Source organism: Oreochromis niloticus, linkage group LG5, assembly GCF_001858045.2.
Source record: "Oreochromis niloticus isolate F11D_XX linkage group LG5, O_niloticus_UMD_NMBU, whole genome shotgun sequence".
In the NCBI taxonomy this organism is placed as follows: domain Eukaryota; kingdom Metazoa; phylum Chordata; class Actinopteri; order Cichliformes; family Cichlidae; genus Oreochromis; species Oreochromis niloticus.
This window is the reverse complement of record NC_031970.2, coordinates 26276288-26298482: the sequence shown is the minus strand read 5'-3', so window position 1 is coordinate 26298482 and position 22195 is coordinate 26276288. Positions and strand designations below refer to the sequence as shown.

The 22195-nt window shown below is 40.5% G+C and overlaps 2 protein-coding genes across 3 annotated transcripts; one reads left to right on the top strand and one right to left on the bottom strand.

The window, feature by feature from the left end:
* Positions 1 to 270: 270 nt before the first annotated feature.
* pusl1 (pseudouridine synthase like 1) lies at positions 271 to 14472 on the top strand. Of its 2 annotated transcripts, XM_003441387.5 has the most exons (8): positions 272 to 784; positions 865 to 925; positions 2528 to 2715; positions 7653 to 7802; positions 9212 to 9382; positions 13491 to 13545; positions 13738 to 13900; positions 14326 to 14472. In XM_003441387.5, the coding sequence occupies exons 1-8, from the start codon at positions 729 to 731 to the stop codon at positions 14388 to 14390; spliced, it is 909 nt and encodes a 302-aa protein (XP_003441435.1). In that variant the 5' UTR covers positions 272 to 728; the 3' UTR covers positions 14391 to 14472. The 2 variants fall into 2 exon arrangements, with proteins under 2 accessions (XP_013124623.1, XP_003441435.1); XM_013269169.3 differs by lacking the exon at positions 9212 to 9382 and having other exon boundaries at positions 271 to 784.
* A 368-nt stretch (positions 14473 to 14840) lies between these two features.
* Positions 14841 to 21678, bottom strand: LOC100693948 (ATP-dependent RNA helicase DDX19A). Its single transcript, XM_003441533.5, has 12 exons — positions 21458 to 21678; positions 21032 to 21071; positions 20864 to 20938; positions 20609 to 20744; positions 19551 to 19643; positions 19328 to 19430; positions 19051 to 19165; positions 18763 to 18940; positions 18403 to 18640; positions 17947 to 18109; positions 16889 to 17080; positions 14841 to 16774 (listed from the first exon to the last, which is right to left on the bottom strand). The coding sequence occupies exons 1-12, from the start codon at positions 21512 to 21514 to the stop codon at positions 16713 to 16715; spliced, it is 1452 nt and encodes a 483-aa protein (XP_003441581.1). The 5' UTR covers positions 21515 to 21678; the 3' UTR covers positions 14841 to 16712.
* Between the last annotated feature and the right edge of the window lie 517 nt (positions 21679 to 22195).

Sequence of the window (22195 nt, the reverse complement as noted above, 5' to 3'; positions counted from 1 at the left end):
TCATAAATTAGACACCTACAAATCACCTACAAAAGTGGACTACTTCAAAAAAATAATATTGTAGATTTGATATAACTAATTATGGCCAACCTATCTTAAACATTAAACTTTTTTCTTTTTTTGCTTGACTCGTCTGCTTGTCCCTCCGCCCTGAACCGCTTGCTCTTGTTAGCGGTACATTGACTACTTGTTGTCGACCAATCCTCAACGTGTGTACAGTATCTGGCTTTAATGACTGGGAGCAAAGAGGCTCTGCGGCTGGAGCGACGTAATCAAAATGCGACGTATTACAATGTGGAAGGAGTCAAACATCCAGAAATGTTGCTGTGTAGTAACGTGCACTGAACATAGGTGTCACAGCTTGGATAGCGTCATACAGTGCACGTGCCGTATCACTGCTAGTTATCACGCGGCGCTTGTAACAGCTCTTTCACCGGGTCAGCACTGTACTACAGCCTCGTGACACAGTAACCCGCGCTCTCATATATCAACAGAAGAATTCTAACAGCTGTTGTCTCCAGTGTACTTCCGGACTACAACTTCAGAGGCTTCTCGGTGGTACTTGGAGGTGAGGGGTCGTGTCTGGCTAGCACAGGAACGTTTCACCAGAGGTTCTCTAGTTCAGTCTGCAGGGACATCAGTCACAGCTGGACCCATGAAATGATTCTGCATAGCAGTTTTTCCACTCTTGTAAACGAGGAACATGCACAGTGACATTTCGAGTCAACATGCACAACCGGGCTCGTTACCTCATATTTTTTCAGTACATTGGAACAAAATACCGGTAGGTTACAGGGCACACTGAGATGTTATAATTTATTATTATTATTTTTGAATATACCACTACTGTTATCATTATTGCAGTGGAGCAGTGAAAGTCCCTCCACATCAGCTGGGGAAGAAAGGGGTCCAGGACCACTTGGAGGTATGTTTTAACTCACTTAAAGCTAATCAGGTGATAAGTTCCCTTTGAGCTGCTAGTATTAAATGTAGTTAGGCTTAAAAAGCTGTGTCATGATTTTATGAGTCTGCTTAGCTTAGTAATTCATTATAGGCCTTAAATCCTCTAGGTCTCTGATCCACTCATTAAAAGCAGCGTCATATGGTGTAATGCATAAGCATTTCACTAATCTCTGACTTGGATCCTTTTTTTCCTGGGCTTGTTTGTCGTATATATAAAAAAAAAACTTTACAATCTCAACTTTATGCCGATGCCTTTTGAAAATCTAAAAAGTGAGAATGATCAGACTGCTGTCTGATGATTAAAGGCAGTTTCAATAAATGATTCAAAGGCAGCAAGGATCCACATGAGAAACTGGGACTAATGTTAAGGGCCATGCCAGTAAGCTTATAAAGAAATACAACTAACTCTCTGAGGTCTAAGTCATGGACTGGTCCTTTCTTACTCTACCTGAGCAGTCAAAGCACTTTATACAACACGCCTCATTCTCCCTTTCACACCCTTTCTATGTAACGTTCACACTCCGATGGATGCATCTAAGAGCAACTTAGGGTTAGTATCTTGCAAAAAGTAAGGCAACTGGTAGATTGGTAGATGATCCGCTCTACCTCCTGAGCTACATCCACCCCTAGTGATCATAAGCGCAAACTCTAACCCAACCCACACTTTGGAAGAGCAGCACAAACCTTTGCAGTAAATGGTGCTTTGCAATATCAACTTAAAACAAATGCCTGAATCCCAAATATCTTTAGAGATGATCTAAAATATAACATTAAATGTGATTTAGAACATTTTTGCTTTTGCATGTATTATTTTTCAAAATTATCACATCATAAAATATCTAAATAGCTTCTGTGTTATTTACAGTAAGATGTTTTCACAACAGAAACACTGTTAATTTGTTGGCTTCAATCTGTTTTTGTGGTGTAGGACTTGTATGCATCAAACTGTCAATAAAATCCACATAACTGCACTGTTAGGAATAAAAACTGGCATACAGTTTGAAGTCCGTACTTTCTGCTCTTTCCAAACATGGACTAAGCGAGGCTCCATCGTGCTTCTAATTTGTCAAAAGTCAGTCATTTGTTTTGGGTGTGCCGACACGTCCATTGACTCCAGAGGGTGAATAATGAAGTTCAGCTTATTGGTGTGGCTCTCCACGCCTGGGTTGAGCACTACAATTGCCAAACTTATGATATGACGCATAAACAAGGTTCCTGCTTCACATCCAGCTGCTTCGTGGATTGTTGCATGTCTTTCTTGATCACTGTCTGTTCCTTGTTTTCCTATCAGCTCTCTACTGTCTACTGTTTCTAATAAAGGCATAAAAAGCCCAAAAATAAGCACAGAGAGAAGGAAACACAGATTACAGTGCAAAAAAAAGATCACAGTCTTTCTTGTCACATCATGCCTCTGTTCACAGCTCTGTTTGATAACTATTTGAGGCACACAAGGCTGTGAGTGGCTTCAGAAGTTTGAAAGTGAGCTTTAAAAAAAGTTATTTGTTTGCCAGGCTATCAACCTAAAACTATTTATATCTAAAAAGATCTTTTTGTCTTTGTGTAGGATGCAATCCAGCGACTGAGGCCAGTCAACCCTGTATCCCTGTCAGTGTCCAGCAGGACGGACACGGGTGTCCACGCCCTCTCTAACTCCGCACACTTTGACCTGCAACGCAAGAATGACAAGCTGCCGTTCACTGAAGATATTCTTGTTCAGGCGCTCAATTTCCATCTCGGCACAGAACAAATCAGGTGAGTAAAGGGTCATGAAAATCTTGGTGAGTGCATGAGTGCTTTTATGACTTTGTCAGTCTCCGAGTTATGTAGTTAAGCCACTTAAGCAAAATAAAAACACATTTCTCTGTCTCTGAGATCAGTTTTCTCTGAACATATTATAGAAACAGGTATGTGAACATAACCTGGATAACCTAACATAACATAACCTAAAGTAGGTTCCTTTAGCACTACTTGAACTTGCCCCCTCAAGAAATTGACCTAAATGTAACTTTTCTTTTTTTAATCCTCTTACAATGAGTGAATACAGTTTAGTCAGCTGGTGAAGCAGCTGCCTTGCGTTTTCTCTGATAGGTGGTGTTGCCATCTTGTAACAACTGACCTGTCAAGCAGGTTGAAAAACAGTGTGCAAGTGCCAGTGTGCTCTCTGTGGTTGGCAATAGGTGGTCAAACCAAGCATGATTTTTATTCATTAACTGCACTGTACTTTTTAATAAATAGAAACCATTCCTGGCATTATTTTCGCCTGATCAAAATAGTTTTCAAAAGCTATTATGAATTTTTATAATTGGCACAATTTAACCTGATTGACTGCTCCATAAATAACACCAATGAGAAATAAAAATAGAAATGTTTACTATGGAGATACGCAGGATATGGCCAAACATATGCAGACGTACATTCGCTGGTTATTTCGTTAGGTACACCTTGCTAGTACCAGGTTAGAGTCCCTTTTGCGTTCAAAACTGCTTTAATTCTTCAAGCATACATTCAACAAGGTGCTGGAAACATTTTGGTCCATATTGATATGTAAACATCACACAGTTGTTGCTGAGTTTATCAGTTGCACATCCATGATGAGGGTTTCTTAGTCCATCATATCCCAAAGGTGCTTTATTGGATTGAGATCTGGGGACTGTGGGGCCTATTTGAGTACAGTGAACCCATTCTCATGTTAAAGAAACCAGTTTGTGATGGTTTGAGGTTTGTGCCATCAGAAGAAGAGTACACTGTGGTCGTGAAAGCATAAAAGCAACAATACTCAGGTTGGCTGTGGTGTTTAAATGATGCCCAGATGGTATTAAAAGTCTGTCAAAAATATTCCCCACACCATTAAACCACCATAGAGGATCCACTCTTTCATGTTGTGTCTGGCTAATTCTGACCTTACCATCTGAATCAAAGCGGAAATCAGACCAGGCAATGTTCAGAGTAGTAAGACCTGGTGTGGTCTTCTGCTGCTGTAGGCCGTCTGCTGCAAGGTTCAAAGGGTTGTGCTCATCCATTCACTGCTTGTATCAAGTGTTTACATTGGTTACTGTTGCCTTCCTGTCAGTTTAAAGCAGGGGCTTGCAGTGGTAAATAAATCCCAGAAAGAAGTATGACTGACTTAAACATCTGCCTCAACAGTTGGGATATACATAGCTGTGGTGAAATGCCATAAGTTCACCTGTTGAATATGTAATGGAAAAGGGCATCTTTAAATACTGCTGCAAACAAGTATCTGCCAACTCCTTTTTTTTCCTGTGTTCTCTTCATCTCCTCCCCTTGTAATCCCTTCATTACATACATTTACATTATTCAAAGCCATAGTTTGCTTAAGGCTGGTTTGGTTTAGGCTGCTGTGGCATTCTGTTACTTAGTCAGGATCGGAGAAAAGAAGTACAGAACAAAGCAATAGATAGAAAGAGATGGTACTGGGTAAGTGCAGTCAGTGCCAGTGAGAGAGGGCGTGGAAAGACGAGTCTGAATAAAGAGAGTGAGTTTGAACAGCACACGCTGGGAGAAAGAAAGAGAGGAGAGAGAAACTGCTAATCCCCAAACCTGCAGAGAGAAGGTTAGAAAGGATTATCCCTGCTCTGCTTTTTGGTGTATAGCATCCGTTTAGCATGCACATGCACACACATGGATACACACTGCATCATTCATACACTTTTTGTTTTTCAGCTGACACTTAAAATGTGAAAGTGTTTCATACACAAACACACTTCATATGTTTTAGATAGAACTTTTTACTGTTGATGTGTAAGAAAAGCAGTTTGGGGTGTCAGATCTGACACCCCAAACTATCTTTTCCCATCTTGCACAGTGGGAAGTGGGAAAAGAGTTTTTGTTACAGCTACAATGACGATACGGCTCATCTGCTGCTTCCAGAGACAGAGAGCCAAGGCGAGATTTGAGCACAGCCTGCACACTGTAAAAAATCGCTCTTCTCCTTCAGCTTCATTTGTCTTCTGAGCTGCTGTGAAAATTGGCCTCAATTAGCCTAAAACGAACGGCTCTTTTCACATAAAAGGAAACTGCTGAATAGCAAAATAGTGCCATGCTAAACAATGCCCCAGTTCCCAAATGTGTGACGCCATGCTTTGTACACTGCTAATGAAAATTTTATGTGTGTGTGTGTGTGTGTGTGTGTGGTTTGGAGGCCAGGCAAAGGCTGTCACTTCACATTGGAGCGGCCGCTGAAGGCAGATGCAAGGGTTTCCTCTGCCACGTGTCACACCCAATCTCCTCCCCTGGAAACATAACCTAGTTTCCCTGGTTGCGCACAAACACACGCTTACATAGACATATACATGTGCAGATACCGATTGCCGTCGCACACATTCTCAAGCACATGCGTGACTGAATGCGTACTCTGTGTGCTGGCACAAACATGTCATCAAACACTATAGGGTGCTAATGTGCTTTGTGCTGTCCTTTTAACACTGATGCAGGTGAATGCAGCTCTTTGTTCGTGAAGGTTACAGAGACAAGAATTAAGGAACCTCATCTGTCACAGTATTGTAATTATAAACTCAAGTGTTTTATTATTAAAAGGGGTCAAGGGGGTCACCAGAGCAGGTAGCTCCACATATTTGATTTGGCAGGTTTGTATGCCAGATGCCCTCCTTGATATAACCCCAGAGGGATCTGTGTCACCAGGATTGAGCCAGGCAAATGTGTAAACCTTGTACAATATGGAGCCACTTGTTTTATTGTCATTATTAGTGTAAATTATTACATCTTTGCCTTCTTATATGTTGTGGGACAGGATGAATTAACATGAATTAGAATACATTTGTTGTGCTTTCGGTACATGAACAAAAGCTTGCAAAACGAACATTGACATCAGCTTTAGGTGTTATTTGGTTTTACATCTAAACCGCAAATATTAGCATGCTGAACCGCTGCAACAGCTATATATACTCATTGGGCACTTTGTTAGCCACACCTGTTTAGCTGCTTGTTTAATCAGTAACTGGCATAAACTCTGTGCAATTAAGCATATAAAGTGCTGTGAAAAAGTATTTGCCCCGGTATTTGCTAATTTTGCTTCAGATCATCAAATAAATTTAAATATTAGACAAAGATAACCGAGTAAAGACAATATGCTGTTTTTAAATGATGACCCTCGTTTGTTAATTTAAAAAAAATGGCCCTATGTGGGGAAAAAATTGGTTCCTAAACATAATAACTGGTTGGCTGGGAAGGTTCACCACTGTTCCAAGTTGTTCCCATTTATGGATAATGGCTCTCGCCGTGGTTTGCTGGACTTGTTTCTGCATAGAGCCAGGTAGCTTTGGATAGTTTTTTCCCCTCAATAAATGAAATCATCATTTAAAAACTGCATTTACTCAGGTTAGCTTTGTCAAATAATAAAAGCTGTTTGATGATCTGAAACTTGTAAGTGTGACAAATCAGGAAGCAAGAATAAAATCAGGAACAAGGAGCTAGTTAAGTATTACGCCTCTTAAATGGCAAAACATGGCCTTTTGAGTATGTTAACTGTTGTCAGCACTGCTATACCTCAGTGCAGCCTAATGTGTGTCAGTGCAGATTATAAGCTTGGCTATTGATTAAATGTAATAGTATGCATAGCAGCTGTTGTTATAACTGACTGTAATACTGTGATGAGACAAAGGAGGAAAGATTTGCCCTGCATTGTATTAAATTGATAGTAATAGTGAATTTCTGTGCAATCTGACAATAAATTCTTGATCTTAATCAAAAAGATTCAGATATTTTCATTACTGCTGTAGCATCAATCAGGCACGAGGACAGCTTGAAACTATTAAAAGGAAAAAAAAACAAATCCCCTTTTTGTTCAAACTCTCTGTAAATCTCAGTTTGGTTCATTGTTTTAGCAACGACACTGCACGCAGCAGAATAATTAAATTGTACGTGCAGAACCTGTAGCCAGAAATGCCAGTGTCATTCTTCAGTCTACTTTAAGACGTCTCGCAGAATCAGGAATCGATCCAGTCTGTTACTTATTACATCAGTCCCTGCCTCTGCGCGCAAAAACACAGGAAGTGTCTCGTGTTATCCTGCTGGAATCGCATCAGAGAACCTCAGCCCGAGAGCCTGCTCAGATGTTAACTGTGTTAAAATAAGCTCTGGCTTTTCAGTGCTCTTGGCAGCCTTTTTAGGACTCTGTTTCTGTGTCTTTGTGTTAAAAGCTGCAATGCTGGCACTTTGGAGCATGACTTGTACACAGTTTTTCTAGCTGGGAGTACAAAAAGCAGCATTGACACCATCTTTGCTATGGGACTGCCTCTACAGAGAAAGAATCTGAGATTGTTTTGTTCTTACTGAACAGCCAGACTGAATGTTTAAAGATCACCTCCAGGCGTCAGTGCAGATATATAAGAATATTTATGAATGTTCAGGTTTCAAGTTTCTTCATCAGCTAGCTGTGAGGCTACAGATTCTGCATTGAAACTCAAAAAAATAAATACATTTCCACCTTCATCATCTTTTAACATCTGCACATGTGCAATTTTGTACAATGAAGCCCAGAGTAAAGAAGACACTGTTTAAAACTGGTTTTAGATGTAGAAGAGTCGCTCAATGTTATATTAATGAGTACCAAGACTTGCAAATGAATACCTGTTATAGGTTCAGACATAATTTCAGCTTCTCGGGCCTGAGTAAATCCTAGGTTTCACTTCTCTTTGTCCATTTTATTTCAGGATCACCCGTGCCCACCGTGTTCCTTATGACTTCCATGCCCGTTTCCGTGCCCAGTCTCGGACCTACGTCTACCGAATAGCGTTAGGAATCTCCCACCACTCTCTCCTTCCCCTCACAGACTGGGATCTGTGCTGGAGCCTCCGCAACACGTGAGTTATCCCAGTTTATGCACCACCCCTCCCTTTTCTCAGTCATGTCCTTTTCTTTTTCATGTGTTAGTGTGCATGCGCATGATGACTGCCTTTAAAAAAATAAAATAAATAAGGGCTCAGTCTGAAGCTGAATCTGACTGTGTATATGTGTAAAAGCAGAGACACAAACTCTCTGTGTAAGGGAGACTCAGACCAGCAAAATGGCACATTGAACACATGAATAATCCACATGCACCATGCAGGAGGTGCACATTAGAGACAGCCAAACCAAGTGTTTTATCTGAGCTGATGCACAAAATACAAACAAAGGAGGAGGAAGGAGAGGATGCATAGAGTATAAAAAGTAGGAAAGGGATTAAATGGCGTGGGCTTCAAGCTTACACAAGGTTCTTGTAGCTGTGACTGGAAAAACTGGCCACAAAGAGAAACATTTTAGTTTGTGTTTGAGCATTTGTATCTTTTTTTCTCCTCACTTTTTTGGGGAAAAGTAGGGCAAGATAAGCTGCGGGCTTTTATACTTGCAGAACAACACCCACGCATTTCACCCTTTCTTTCCCTTCTTTTCTGCTTCTGTCCATTTTTTTTTCTCAATCTCTTTCTTTTTCTCCTTCCTTCCTTCACTAACTTCTCTCTCTGGATCTTCTGCTTTGTTATCGCTCTCTCATGTTCAGCACTCATGTTGCTCTTCACACCCCTGAGCGTCTCAGCCTCAGCAGCGTCTCTCCTTTCCTCTCTTTGATGCGCCTCTCCATCGTCATCACACTCGCTCCATTTCTCCCACTGCAATAAAAAAAAGTTACTTTTTTTAAACATTTTTTTTAAGATCATTTGAATGTTGGAATTCAGTGACCAACTTATCATTAATGTCTGGCTCTCTTTCAAAGTGTGTCACAGCTGCCCCCCTCCCAACATAGCGAAAAGTTCGGACTTAACGGTCTAATTAACAAATCATTAAGATATTTTTTGCACATCTTCATTCATTCCTGATTCTTATGTTAAAAATTTTATTACTCAGCACTCCTCCTTTTTCCCGCTCACTCTCTCTCCTCCCTCTCTCTTTGTCAGATCATATTTAAGCAGCAAATGAAGCGTGAGACTGGAGAGAATCTAATCACCGGCTCGCTCTGGTTCTCTGCCTTAAATGAGCTGGTCGTGGGCATGCTCTGCTCTCTCACGTGGCATTATCTTTCTGTTACATAAGTTTTCCACTAAATTATTCATGGAGTTCTGAAAAGATGTACTTCATATGTACATTTGTGGCTGACCTCTGTGTTCAGCCAGGTCACTCTTGATTGATGCTGATGACCTCAGAATCTTCACATTTTCCTGGTTTTCACATGCAGTGTACTGCTGTAAACGGTCACTTGTATAAAAAGTGTGTTTTTCTTTATTCTGTCTTTCATCAGAGAGTTAAACGTGGACGCTATGCACGAGGCAGCTTCCCTACTGGTTGGGACTCACGATTTCAGCACCTTCAGGGCCGTCAACTCTGATCTGCCTTTCAAAAATCCTGTAAAGACGATGGATGTGATCACTATACAGCAGGGAAACTCCTTTGCATATGCTCACTTCCGCAGGTAGACCACAGTATGTATTGAGATCACAATACCTACGACCAATTTGTACATCTACCAAATACCTAAATACATGTTGAATTACACTTTGAATTTGACAACTTGGGAGCAGCGCAATAAGCTCTAAACAAAGCATGGAGATGCACAAAGTTATTATGGAATTGGATACATTATATAAGGCAAAAAACAGGGTTTGTGCAATTTTAACCAGCTTTTTAACCACAAAGTCAATATTTGGTACAAACACCTTTACCTCTCTCAGGCAAACGTCCCTGTAATTCCTTTAAGTAGTCTTCAGGAATAGTTCTCCCGGCATCTTGAAGGACATTCAAAGCTCTTCTTTGGATGTTGGTTGAATTTTGTTCTGTTCTCTGTCAAGATGATCCCACACTGCTTCAATAATGTTGAGGTCCAGGCTCTGGTCAGACTGTGTTTCATTGTGTATTTTTCTATTCAGGTACACTTTTATTGCATTGGCGGTGTGTTTGGGATAATTGTCATCCTGAGAAATGAAGCTGTCACCAGTCATTTGCTTTCAGATGCTATTACACGGTGGATCAAAGCCTGATGGCGCTTTTCTGCAGTCATGTTTCCATCAGTTCTGACAAATCTCCAACACTGCTGGCTGAAATGTTGACCCAAACTATGACAGAGCCTCCACTATATTTTGCAGATGGCTCTAGACACTCACTGTTGTACTTTACTTCTGACTTCCTCCTCCGTACATGTTGCCAACAATTTGAACAAGTAATGTCAAATTTCAGCCCTCCATAAGACCTGTCACTGATTTTCAGTGACAGGTCTTATGGAGGGATGGAGGGTCTTATGGAGGGCTGCCACCCGTCCACTGGGACCATTTCTGATGAGGCTTTGGTAAACAGTAGATGGATCAACTGACGAGCCAGATTCATCTCTCAGGTGCTGTGTCAGGTCTTTTCTGGATTTTTTTTCCTATTTCTTGAGGACATGACTTTCAGATTCTGTCGATACTTTTCTTTTTTGGCACGTCCTTTCTTCTTTTCTCCTCCACATGTCCAGTTTCACAATGGACACACTGCCCACCATGCCAAGATGTGCCAAGTTTTTGGCTAATTACTTTTAGGGAATCACCTGTTGGTGCAAAAATACATTACAAAGCTGATACTAGCTATGTGTTACAAACTAGTGTAAATAAGCAACTTAAAAAGCTAAAAATACTTACATAAAAACTAGATTTGCACGGAGTTAGAAAAAACTAATGCAGTCCGGTTAGGGTCACAGAAATGGAAAGGGGTGAAACAGCAAGCCAAAATGCACCTGTTAGCAGCTCTGCAGCTTTTGTAACTACTTCCAGGCAAATTATGTATAACAGGTAACTGTCAAATATTTGCTTCTTATTACCAAAGCTCAAGCATGAGATGTGCTTCAAACACAGAACATCTGTTAATGCCCTTTGACAAACCAGTAGGTGTGGCTGTTAGATCATACAGGTAGAGTTTCTGTTAGCTAATGTGCTGTCTGTGCTTGTATGTTAAGCAGGTTTGTGTGCTTTAGACAATGAGGATCTTTCATAATCCATAGTGGATGTGGAGAAAGAGGGAGATAAAAACGAGTGGGGGCCATGTGGGCTCTGGGAGATTACACATCTATGGGGGTTACTCTGGCTGCCAAATTCCATTTTCATGGGCATTAATTATTTGCCTTGCAAATGTAGTACACAATATGGACCCTGATGGACTGCTTCAGAGTAATATCCCCAATGCACGAGGTGCACCAAGAGGCTGTGGGAACAAGGTTTCCACAGCTTTAATATATTTCACATTATATTTGCATGCAATTGTCTGCGGTTGCAGTTTTGCCAAACAAAACCATTTTCCCTTCTTCTACCCTGTGCAGAATTCCCATGAATGATCCATTGTGGGCCCACATTGGTCTCTGTCGGGTTTTGAAAGCCTACAGCTGAGCTGTGTTTATTTTTTCATGAGGGTCACTATTCTAAGAAACGGTGATAAAATGAAAAGAAACTGACTGATGAATTATTGAGGAGTCTAAGGTTGAACTAAATTTTTGATCCTAAAACGGGGAGATGTGGTCTGTGAGGCTGACTACTTTGGTCTCCATTCAAAGTGGAAAAAAAGGGCTTTTTTCTAACCTCCCGAAATATTTGATCTTATTTTCATGCATAAGTGAACAGAGATTCATTTTAGGGCCTTGTGTAGCCTTGACTCTGTTTTCACGTTAACATGCTAACATTTGGTAGGTGCGGATTTTAGAATAAGTCTTCACATTTTGAAATTAATAAATGCATAATTCATCACCGTGCTGCAGCAGGAAGTGTGACATCCTTAATTTGTTTGTTTACCATTAGTTTAAGCCACACCAGCATCTAATCCAATCGAGAGACAGACGTGTTGCCACAATCCCATAAAATTTGGTAGGTCTACAGAAATTCATATGATTACATTAAGCACAGCTTAACAGAGCACCTAGCTGTTGTCTTGTTACAGTTGTAATCATTAGCATGCTAGCATTAAGGACAAAGCACCATTGTTCATAAAGGACGTCATAAAGCTGCTAGCATAACGCTTACTGCTTGATTAAATCAATTAATAAATAATAAAGTAGTTAACTGACTTATCATGTCAATGCTACCAGCTTGTCCGCCCATCTGAGCAAAATTAACAACTAAAAATTCAGACTGAGCAGCAAACCGCAGCATCACACAGTCGCTGCAGATTTAATGGCTGCACATCCGTGATGTGGATCTCCATTTCCAGCGATTCTCAAAGGTGCTCTGTTGGGTTGAGATCTGGTGACTGCGGAGATCATTTGAGTACACTCAACTCATTGTCATGTTCAGTAAACAGGGTGAGATGATCTGAGCTTTGATGACCTAAGACGGGTACACTGTTCTGGTAGCTGCAATGCTGAGTTGGTACTAAGGGTCCCAAAGTGTACAAAGAAAATATCCCCCACACCATTACACCAGTTTTATGTGGTTTGCTCCAATACCTGATTTTTGGAGTAGAAATAAAGATTCATCAGACCAGACAACGTTTTTTTCCAATCTTTTCTTGTCCAGTTGTGGTTTAGCCTCTATTTACTCTTCTTAGCTCACAGGAATGGCACCTGGTGCGGTCTTCTGCTGCTGGAGCCCATCTGCTTCACTCTTCCACATATTTTGTGCTCTTCTGCAAACTTTGGTTATAATGAGTGTTTATTTGAGTTACTGTTGGCTTCCTACCAGCTTAAAGCAGTCTGGCTTTATAATAATAACACAGCGCTGCAAATGTGATTGTGCAACAAGAGGCCCAGCAGTGCTTTATTCTCATCTGAAGATGCTGCCCTCCGAGTCCACGGGCTAAAAGCCCTGCTCTATAAATCTGTCTCTACATTTCCTACATGTCGAATGTAATCAGACAGCAAGCACTGAGTCAAATTTGCATTTGACCCAATTCTTCCCATGTGCCTGTTTCCTTAGTTCACCCTGTCCTTCCCAAAATAAGAATCAGGGAGAGGTTTTTTTTCTTCCTTTCTTTTTTCCTTTTTGAGGGCAGGGGCAAAATAATAATAATAATATTTTATATGGCATCACACATAATCCTGTTGGGCCTAAGCTGCAGTGCCATATTTAGTGTGTGACATTTAAACAAATCTGTGCATGATGACAAACCCAGGCTTCATTTGATGCCTGGGATGAATGTCACATCAGTTATATTCACACAGACGGGAACAGCACTGCTGCACAAGAGTGACTTATCATGTAAAGATATGAGACTGGATTGTTTTCTATTTTGAAATAATGGTTAAAAAATGTATTTTTGATTTAATTTGTATTTTTTCACTCAGAGGAATAAATGAGTAGGTGTGCTTTGGATCCACACTCTTGCTTAGTTGTTTTTATCAGACCAAATAATATTACATTACATCTGACAACCATTCATGATATCCTGTAGGCAGCAGTGTGATGTTTCAACTCCTGTAGCAACATTTAACCTTTCTTTATCCTTACACATTTACTCAGTGATTCCATGTAGACTTCATGCCTGCTGGCCTTGGTCTCATTAATCTAACATTTCATGTGTAGTGCTTTAAATGTGGCTAAGACACTAATTTTATTTCCTTTTTCCAGAGAGATACCATTCTGGGAGCTGACTTTCACAAGCAAATCTTTTCTCTATAAGCAGGTTTGTTAATAATCTTCTTCAGATTTTCTTTAAAGTTATATTTCTATTTCTGTGCGTGTGAGATTACGAGCTAGTAGTGACATCTGCTGGTGGTGACTGAAACTTTATTTAGAATAAAGTGAACATTAAATCTCTTAAAGCAAGCTGTGCATACTTCTGTGTAAAACCTGTTTATCTGGCCTTTTCCTCCAGGTGCGGAGGATGACGGGGGCACTGGTGGCAGTGGGCCAGGGGCTGCTCTCAGTACCCCAGCTGAAGAAAATACTGGAAGCAAGAGACTCTCTGGCCTACCCACAGGGTATGGCTGCTCCAGCCCACGGCCTTTTCCTCACCAGAGTGGACTACAGGGATACAGGTGAGAATAAAAACCAACTCCAACAGGGAGTAGTTAGACGAGGTGTAAATCAGCAGCTTTCTATTGTCTACATTCTCTGTTAAAAATGAAAACATATTCTGAGAAAGCTATAAAATTTTACAGAACATATGATCACTGCTTCAAATGATAAAACAATCTTCCATCCGTTCTCTTCCACTTATCAGGATTGGGGGGGGGGGACTTGAAACTATTCCAGCATATAAAGCAACATTTTTTCCATTATGTGTACTCTATGGTACTAGGATACCCTCCAGCCTCCATGCGACATAGGAATTGGATGAGCAGCAGAAAATTGATGGATGGGAAAAATATTTTTACTCATATTTTCATCTTTTGGGAAAAGAAAACAAAAAAGGAACATTTTTATGAATTCTTCCCATCTCAAGTTCTGTTTGTCTCCTCAGACCTGCAGCTTTCACCACAGCTGTCAGAGGAACTGCTCACCTCCACCAGGAACTCAAAGGATTGATGCTGCTTGAATATTCTATTTGTATGCATTTCCAAATTTCCTTATAAAACAAATATAATAAAGTTTGTGATTTAATGTATAACATGTTGTGTATTCACTCATGTACTAATAACAGTGATTGTACTCAAGTTCGATCTATATGAATAAGCATAAAGGGGACATACATATGAACAGCTAGATGTTCTTTTAATTCAACATATTAAGAGTACATAACTGTGTCCATGAACGCAGCTCAGCTACAGAAGACCACACACCTTGAACCTATCATTGTCTACATAGATCTTTAGGTTACAACAGGCTACTTGCCTTAAGCCCGATTAGGCAACGTGTACAATTATGAGTTTTGTAGGTTATTGAAAATTATCAAACAAGGTATACATGTGGGCAAAAGTGTGACGTTCTATAGCCAAAACTGCTTTGTGTCCATGGGTCTCATACAGTGGTGTTACATTATGGATCAACAAAGTGCACACACTCACTGATAACGTATACATCCGAATGTCCGAATAAAACTGCATACACTTATTCTTTATCCAAAAGTCTTCACAGACCACTCCTACGGATTCTCACACTTGAGGTCACTTCCTTCCAATTTGGCTGCATGTGTTCATTAAGTGATTTTTCAGCAAGTTGTCCATAAATAGTCCATAAAATCCGCACTACCACCGACAGTCTTCTCTGTGCCGCTGGGAGCCAGATGAGGTTTGTAGAAGGTTCAGATTGACCAGTCACCGGTCTTAATCTTCCAGTGCAGTGATCAAATACACCAGACATCACACATTTGTTTTTCTTGATTTTTGTACAGTCACCCAACTGTTGCAAGGTTAACTGATTTGAAGTGCTGCGTCTGTCAAAATCGAACCTCGTGAGGAATGTTTCTGCACTTCTTAGAAGTGACAATCTCAAAAATTCAGTAACACTATTTTTTTTTTAAACAATTTTTCTGTAAATATGTACACAAGTACACATTTCCTATCCAGGCGACCATGTCAGAGCAACATAGTAAATCTGATTAGCATAGGTCCTCAAGTCAATTCAGCATTTGGTTTCAAGAAGATAATTCACACATCCTAAAGACGCCCATAATTCAATATATAATCAAAATTTCAAGTGTCAGTCAGAAATGTAAGCCCAATAGCTTAAATATTAATAACAAAATCATATGTATATATAATGCACTTGAGGAAGGCATTGCGTAATTTTTTTTTTTAACTCACAATCCTTAATAACAGCACAGTCTGGGTGAAGAAATGTAGCTGAGCTAAAGTCAAACTTGAAACCCTGATTGCAACGATTGAGTGGGGACAGCGATACACAAAGGAAACATCACCGTAATGGTCACATTTTCAGTTAAAAATCTGATTTTTATGAGTAATGAAGGAAGAAAGAAGACTAATGATTAATGCTCAGCAGTGACGCCAAGCTCGTCCTCACGTTTAAATTTAAAAAAAGAAAGAAAAAAAAAAAGATATAAAAAGCATGCGTGTGAGATGTGTGGTTGGCCGATGACAGACTAAACACAGAAACATCTAAATGTCCATGACTTGGAGTTAGTAATGCGTTATCACTCTAGGCAGCCTTTTTTGGCATTTGACTACACACCCTGATGCTAAAGCTGAGGTTATTTCAGGATTAATTTGTGTCACGTGAATACAGGTTGATAGTGTTCGATAGTAGCTATCACAGGTTGATAAGTTTGCATAGACCCTTGAACCCCAACCATCACCATTTCATTGACACAATCAATTAAAACTACAACTTGGAGCAGCATACCCAACTTCACCCTTTGTACTGATTTTGGTAGTCATAACAAAGCACGATAAAAGCTGTAATAGTCCACATGATACGGTTACATTCAGTTATATTTTAAAACATTTGTGGCACATAAAATGAGTATTTTTGTTTTTCTCTTAGGGTTTTTGTGAATCTCTTTACAGAATAGCTTGTATCATGCCACCACTACAGCCACCAGTGGCTTAAAATTTAAAGAAAAAAAACGTCCCGCCCCTCTCCCCCATTTAAAAATAATAATGAGTCGACTATGCCTGCTTTTACAGCATCACAATACACAGCATTAAACTCATACACTTTATTTAAAGGAGTACAAAGAGTGAAATAGGGTATGTATCAGAGACTTACAAAACACTTGTCTGAGAGGAGACATATCCACATGTAAACATATGCTGTGTGTGGTTTTGCTCTTTTCTCCGACAGCTAAAAAAAAAATAAAATAAAAGCAATAAAATTGTAGGAGCGTACAGTCCTTGGAGAGCGAAGACGTGGGGGAGGGAAGCGAGCATCCGTCGCGTGAACACACCTTATTTAGCTGGCAATTTTCTCAATTTCATCCAGATCATCCGTGTCCAGTTTTTCAATTTTTTTATCTGCAGAGGAAGAGCACAAAGAAGAGAGGGGTTCAGAGAGGGGCTGACATTTGGCTGGAAGAAGGGGCAAGTACATGTTTTGTTTTTATTTTAAACAGCTGCTATGAGACTTACTGAAGTGCTCCTGGATCCTGTAGAGGATGTTCATGCTCATCTTGCTGTCCACCATATTAATGGCCAATCCCCTCTTCCCAAATCGACCTGTGCGGCCAATTCTGTGCAGGTATGTCTCGTTGTCGGGGTTACCATCCTTGTCAATTGGCAGGTCGAAGTTGATCACCACAGAAACCTGCTCTACATCAATACCTGTTTGTAAAGAAGATGGGAGGAATAAAGAGTCACTAGAAAACAATGTACATGTGCAGGACACCAATATTTTAATTTGACTGTAGAAATCCAATTAATTTCATACAGTCTGACATCAAACACATTCACACTTGCACTGATGTAAAAAGTGTCTTTGATTTTTATTTATTAATATTGAGCACAGGATGAATGAGTACACGGCACACTCATGAAGCATAAACCTGTCAATTGCAAAAAAACCACCTTAAATCAATCCGATAAAACTATCAGTTGAGACTATATCATAACAAAAAGAGTCCCAGGGTCAGTAACTGACTTTTTTGTGCAGGTTTAAAGGCAGTAACACATCGACTCTGAAGGCTATTTCCATCTTTTACACACAGTGTATGATAATCTTTGGCGGTGGATTAAGGCTTCCTCTAAATTGCATGTTAGGCCGTACAGTGTAGAATTAATTTAGAAGAACTGGTGAAAACTGAAATAAGTATGAAAATAATTTCAGGATATTGTGGGCAGAAACTAACCCCAAGCCTTTATAATACCTAGGATAAATAAAATCTGCAATTCCTACAAAAATCCATTAAATGCCTCCCTCTGATACAATAGGTCAGAGTGAGTAGATGCAAGTATGGTATCCTGGTAACCTATAGTTATCCTAAGTGGAGAGATTCATTAAAGCTGATCTCTAGCAGCTTGCATTCAGGCCAAGACAGCTTTTTAAACTTTACACCTCAAACGTATTTTTTTGCAGCTTACTTTGTAAACCCACATATATATTGTGCTAATGTAACTGCAAAAGTACAGAAAAATGTGTTTTCAAATGTAAACAGATAAAACTCATATGACCAACATCTGAACATCATTACCTCGAGCACAAACATTTGTGGTGACCAGGACCTTCTCCTTTCCATCTCTGAAGCGTTCAATGACTGCAGCCCTCTGCTCCACTTGCATTTCTCCACTAAGTAGCGCTACCTGGTGGCCTTCTCTGGACAGCTCCCCTGCCAGCCAGCCTGCTGTCTTCCTTGTCTGGATTGAACAGAGGAAAGCGTGCGCTTCAGCCAGTTAACCAGCAAGCTAGGTGTGTATACAAAGAGTCCAAGTATAAAAGGATTCTGAGTTTGGCCCTTCCCTGGTTAAATAAAAGCCGGACTATTCTGTTTAAGTTAGCTCATGCTGCAGAGCTCTCTTTTCACTTCTGGATTAAAGAGGAACAGCTTGGCAACAAATGATGACAAACAGAAAAAGAATGTGTAAGCTTATGTAAGAAGAAATAACATTCAGCCTTAGAGTCCCTGTTTTTTTATTAAAGATCAACTCACATGGCAGAAGATCATGGCCTGGGCGATGGTGATGGCGCCGTAGATGTTCGAGAGAGCCTGGAATTTTTCTTCTTTGCTGTTACACAACACATAGTACTGTTTAATGGTGTCCAGTGTTTCCTCCTCTCTCTTCAGCTTGATTATGTTGGGATCAGGCACAATGCGCTGAGCAAAGTTCCACACCGACTCTTCAAATGTGGCTGAGAACAGCAACATCTGGCAGTTTTTGGGCAGCATCCTGTGTGGCAAAGAAATGAGGCATAAAACATGCACAATTTTAGTATTTTTAAAAAGCCACATGGTTCTCAAGTCTTATTTTATTATTTTAACTTTATCTGATTTTAATTTGCTTCGGCTGACCTCTGGATGCGTATACTCTGGTCCTGGTGACCCTGCGTGGCGATCATAACATCAGCCTCGTCGAGCACAAACACCTTAATTTTCTTGGGATCAATAAACTTGAATTTACTGCACCAGTCCAACATGGTACCAGGTGTACCAATAACTATCTGTTCCTGCAGTTTCATGCCCCGCTGCACTGGAAAAAACAAAAAAGACAGACGTGCTTATACACGCACAAAAGGTTCTAACAACAATTCGGTACATAACAGTACACATGCAGCACAGCAGAAAGCACAAGCGCCTTACATTTATTTCCTCTAATGGCGTAGACTAGTTTGACTTCAGGGTAATATTTGCCCATCTGTTCAATCACTTTGCCAGTCTGAAGTGCCAGCTCATAGGTGGGTGACACGCACAAGCACTGATAACGAGAAAAGAGAGAAAACATTAAACATTAATACTGAGAGAGAACACATGTCTGTCACTGAGAGACATGAGGAATGTTTTTGTCCAAGACAAGTCATGCTTATCACTTGGATTTCAATGGTGACTTTATAGTTCAGTAAAGAAAGTTGACACCCACCTGGGGGTATTTGTTGTTGGGGTCGACATGGCTGAGCATAGCCAAAACAAAGGCAGCTGTTTTCCCTGTTCCTGACTGAGACTGAGCAATCAGATTCTGTGGACTACAGGAAACAGGAAATTAGATGTACGGGTGGTAATAAATATCATGGATATCAGAGTGTTATTCAGGGTTAAGTGATTCAGTAGTAATGTCTTCATATCATTATTTAAAGGACACTCACGGTTCAGCCAGCATCATCGGTAAGGCAGTTTCCTGGATTTTTGATGGCCGATTAAAACCCATACCATACACTCCCTGAAGCAGCTGTGGTTTACTGTACAGAGAGGAAAAAAATAAAATAAATGCCAGGATTGTGAAGCACCAGTCACAATCAGTCTGTGTAAACTCAGTGAGGTGAAGATGGGCATAAAAGAGACACCACAACAAGAGATGCACCGATTCACCAGCCAGGGACTGGAATCAGCCCGGACCAGTGACCGGCTGATCAACCTCCTGTTTGACTGATTACGAGCCAGTCTGTTTCATGCATGTGCAAGTCACGCAGAGCAGTGCGGACAGTCGCGCATGACACTCACAACACATGCTACGGTGTTAGTTTGGAAGTGAGTGAAGACAAAGTTCTCTGAAGTAAAGTGTGGGCAAAAACTTCCCTAAAAACAGGGCTAAAGCTGAAGCTATCCAGTTCTCAGAGCACCAGCAGCCTCGGTATGAGCAAAGGATCAATGTAGTTAAGAGGTGAATTATGGAGATGAGTGAAAAAATAAAAGGGTCTGTGTCACATTATCTGGCGACATTATAAACATAGGGGTAAATAACTGACAGTAGCTCTATTATATAAATCAGTTGCACCTGGTTTTGTTTGGTAAAACCCCCCCCAACTTATTTTCAGTTATTTTATCCTCTTTTCAGTATCAGAGGACTTTACTTTCAGTTATTTCAGATGAGAAGATCCTGAAACCTACCGCAATAGTATCTTTACTGAAACAAAAAAAATAAAATAAAAAATACTAATTTGAATTGATGAATACTTGTATGTGCTGTTAGTTTTAGCTCTCAGAAAGAAAACTGGAATCTGCAAAAACAGGCAGGTCACACTTAAAGAGAGAAGTGAGAAATCTGAATCAGCCAAAAAGACTGGTGCATCTTTAAACACATCTGGGAGAATGGTACAGGCACAGGTCCTTGCTGGGAACTCTCAACAGATACATGTGTCAATACTGTTAAACATGACATATTAAGTGATTAGGCTACCAAGACAGACAAACAGATCTCACTCACAGCCTTAATTCTTCAAAAGACTTGACGGAGTAAAGCGGAGAGTTCGGATCCTTCTGAAGAACTTCCACTTGATTTGTTGTATTGACCAGATTATTTCGAATCAGCTTGTTTAACAAAGACTGTGCCCCTACGTCCTCTGAAACAACAAGGTAGAGGAAATGCCTCTTTGAGAACAAGATCCAACCAAGCATCCAACTGAAAGACAATAATGAATGCACTCATATTTTCAACACATGTAGATAATTTACCGCATACCAATTTCGTCATCATCTGCCGCCTTCTCTCCTTCTGACTTTGCAGGTGCGGAGTCTTTTGCGTTTGCGGTCGTGCCTGCAATAAATAATGCCAATATGTACATGCTTGGGTTTCCTTGTTTTATGGATACTGGCTCTTACCCCAATTCAGCTTCACATGGATGCTTACCATTTTCTTCTGGCTTCTCTTTTAATTGAAGTTTTCCCATCTGCGAGGAAGAAAAAAAATAAACTGAGTTCGTCTGGGGCTAAATAATTAGTCTGACTTTTCCAAAGCCCCCCTCCTTCATATGCCGGTTAGCCAGTTAGCTGCTAAAGCTATCAAACCGCTGAGCACGCAGCAGCTCTTCACGAGCTAATTCAACTTAGCTCTGACGCCAAGCCGGTAGTTTCGTTTTCGACCAAATGAAACTCTACAGAGACGGGCGTCACCGGGAGCCACTTTATTCACCGATGGCGCTCTCACTGAATAATTTCAGCCGTCCACGTTAAAAACAGACTACTGAATTTCTTCAACAGTGTGCCAGACCAGGCCAAAGCATTTACCAAGCAGGCTAACAACAGGTTAGCCCGTGTTGCGTAAGTTAAGCCTTACCGAGTCCAACGCAGCTTCTTGCTTGTCCACTGCCTCAGCCCAGGAGTCCGTAGCCATTGTGGGACAGTTTCTTCTTCAGTTATTATACTCGGGGAAGTCAACTAGGAATTCTAGCTCAGACTTAAGAGTCAATAATGTGTAAGTAACTATTTTCCACAATGGCGTGCAGAACCTGAATCTGGACACATGCGCAACTGATTACGTCGCCGGGTACAACACAAGCTCCAAGAAATAATAGTTCCCAGCTTCCTGAAATTTCATACACACCTCACTAAAGCCTCAGCTATGACGGGCTTTCATAGTTAAAATATGAGGAAAAAACATTAAATGTTGGGAATAAAAAAAAGTCATGAACTCTTGTTGAAAATCAGATGACTGGAGTCGGATTTGCTAAAAAAAAACAACAACAAAAAGAAAATCACCATACTCTTCTTAGCCTCTAGAGGGTGCCACACTGCCCTCTATAGGCCCACAGCTACTATGTATTCACAGTAGGCATTGTATGCAACATCCTTATCTGTGTGAAAAATGACATTCTCAGGTAAAATATTCTTTGGTTAGCTTTATAAAGGTTAGGTCGACGTTACGATGGGGTTAGATTAAGGTTAGACTCAGGGTGCGTGCTGTTCAATTAAATGTATTATTAAGGAAAGTGGGTGTGTTTGTTTGTTAAGTTTACCAGACTTAAGATAGTCTCCTCTGCCCAAGTTGCTCTTGAGAGACGTGCGCCTTCTTTTC

Coding starts and splice junctions, on each gene's coding strand:
- pusl1 (XM_003441387.5), top strand. CDS start 729: ATGCACAACCGGGCTCGTTACCTCATATTTTTTCAGTACATTGGAACA. Junction 785..864: donor TACATTGGAACAAAATACCG/GTAGGTTACAGG, acceptor TCATTATTGCAG/TGGAGCAGTGAAAGTCCCTC. Junction 2,716..7,652: donor CTCGGCACAGAACAAATCAG/GTGAGTAAAGGG, acceptor ATTTTATTTCAG/GATCACCCGTGCCCACCGTG.
- LOC100693948 (XM_003441533.5), bottom strand. CDS start 21,514: ATGGCTACGGACTCCTGGGCTGAGGCAGTGGACAAGCAAGAAGCTGCG. Junction 19,166..19,327: donor CCAACAACAAATACCCCCAG/GTGGGTGTCAAC, acceptor TCTCGTTATCAG/TGCTTGTGCGTGTCACCCAC. Junction 18,941..19,050: donor CGCCATTAGAGGAAATAAAT/GTAAGGCGCTTG, acceptor TGTTTTTTCCAG/TGCAGCGGGGCATGAAACTG.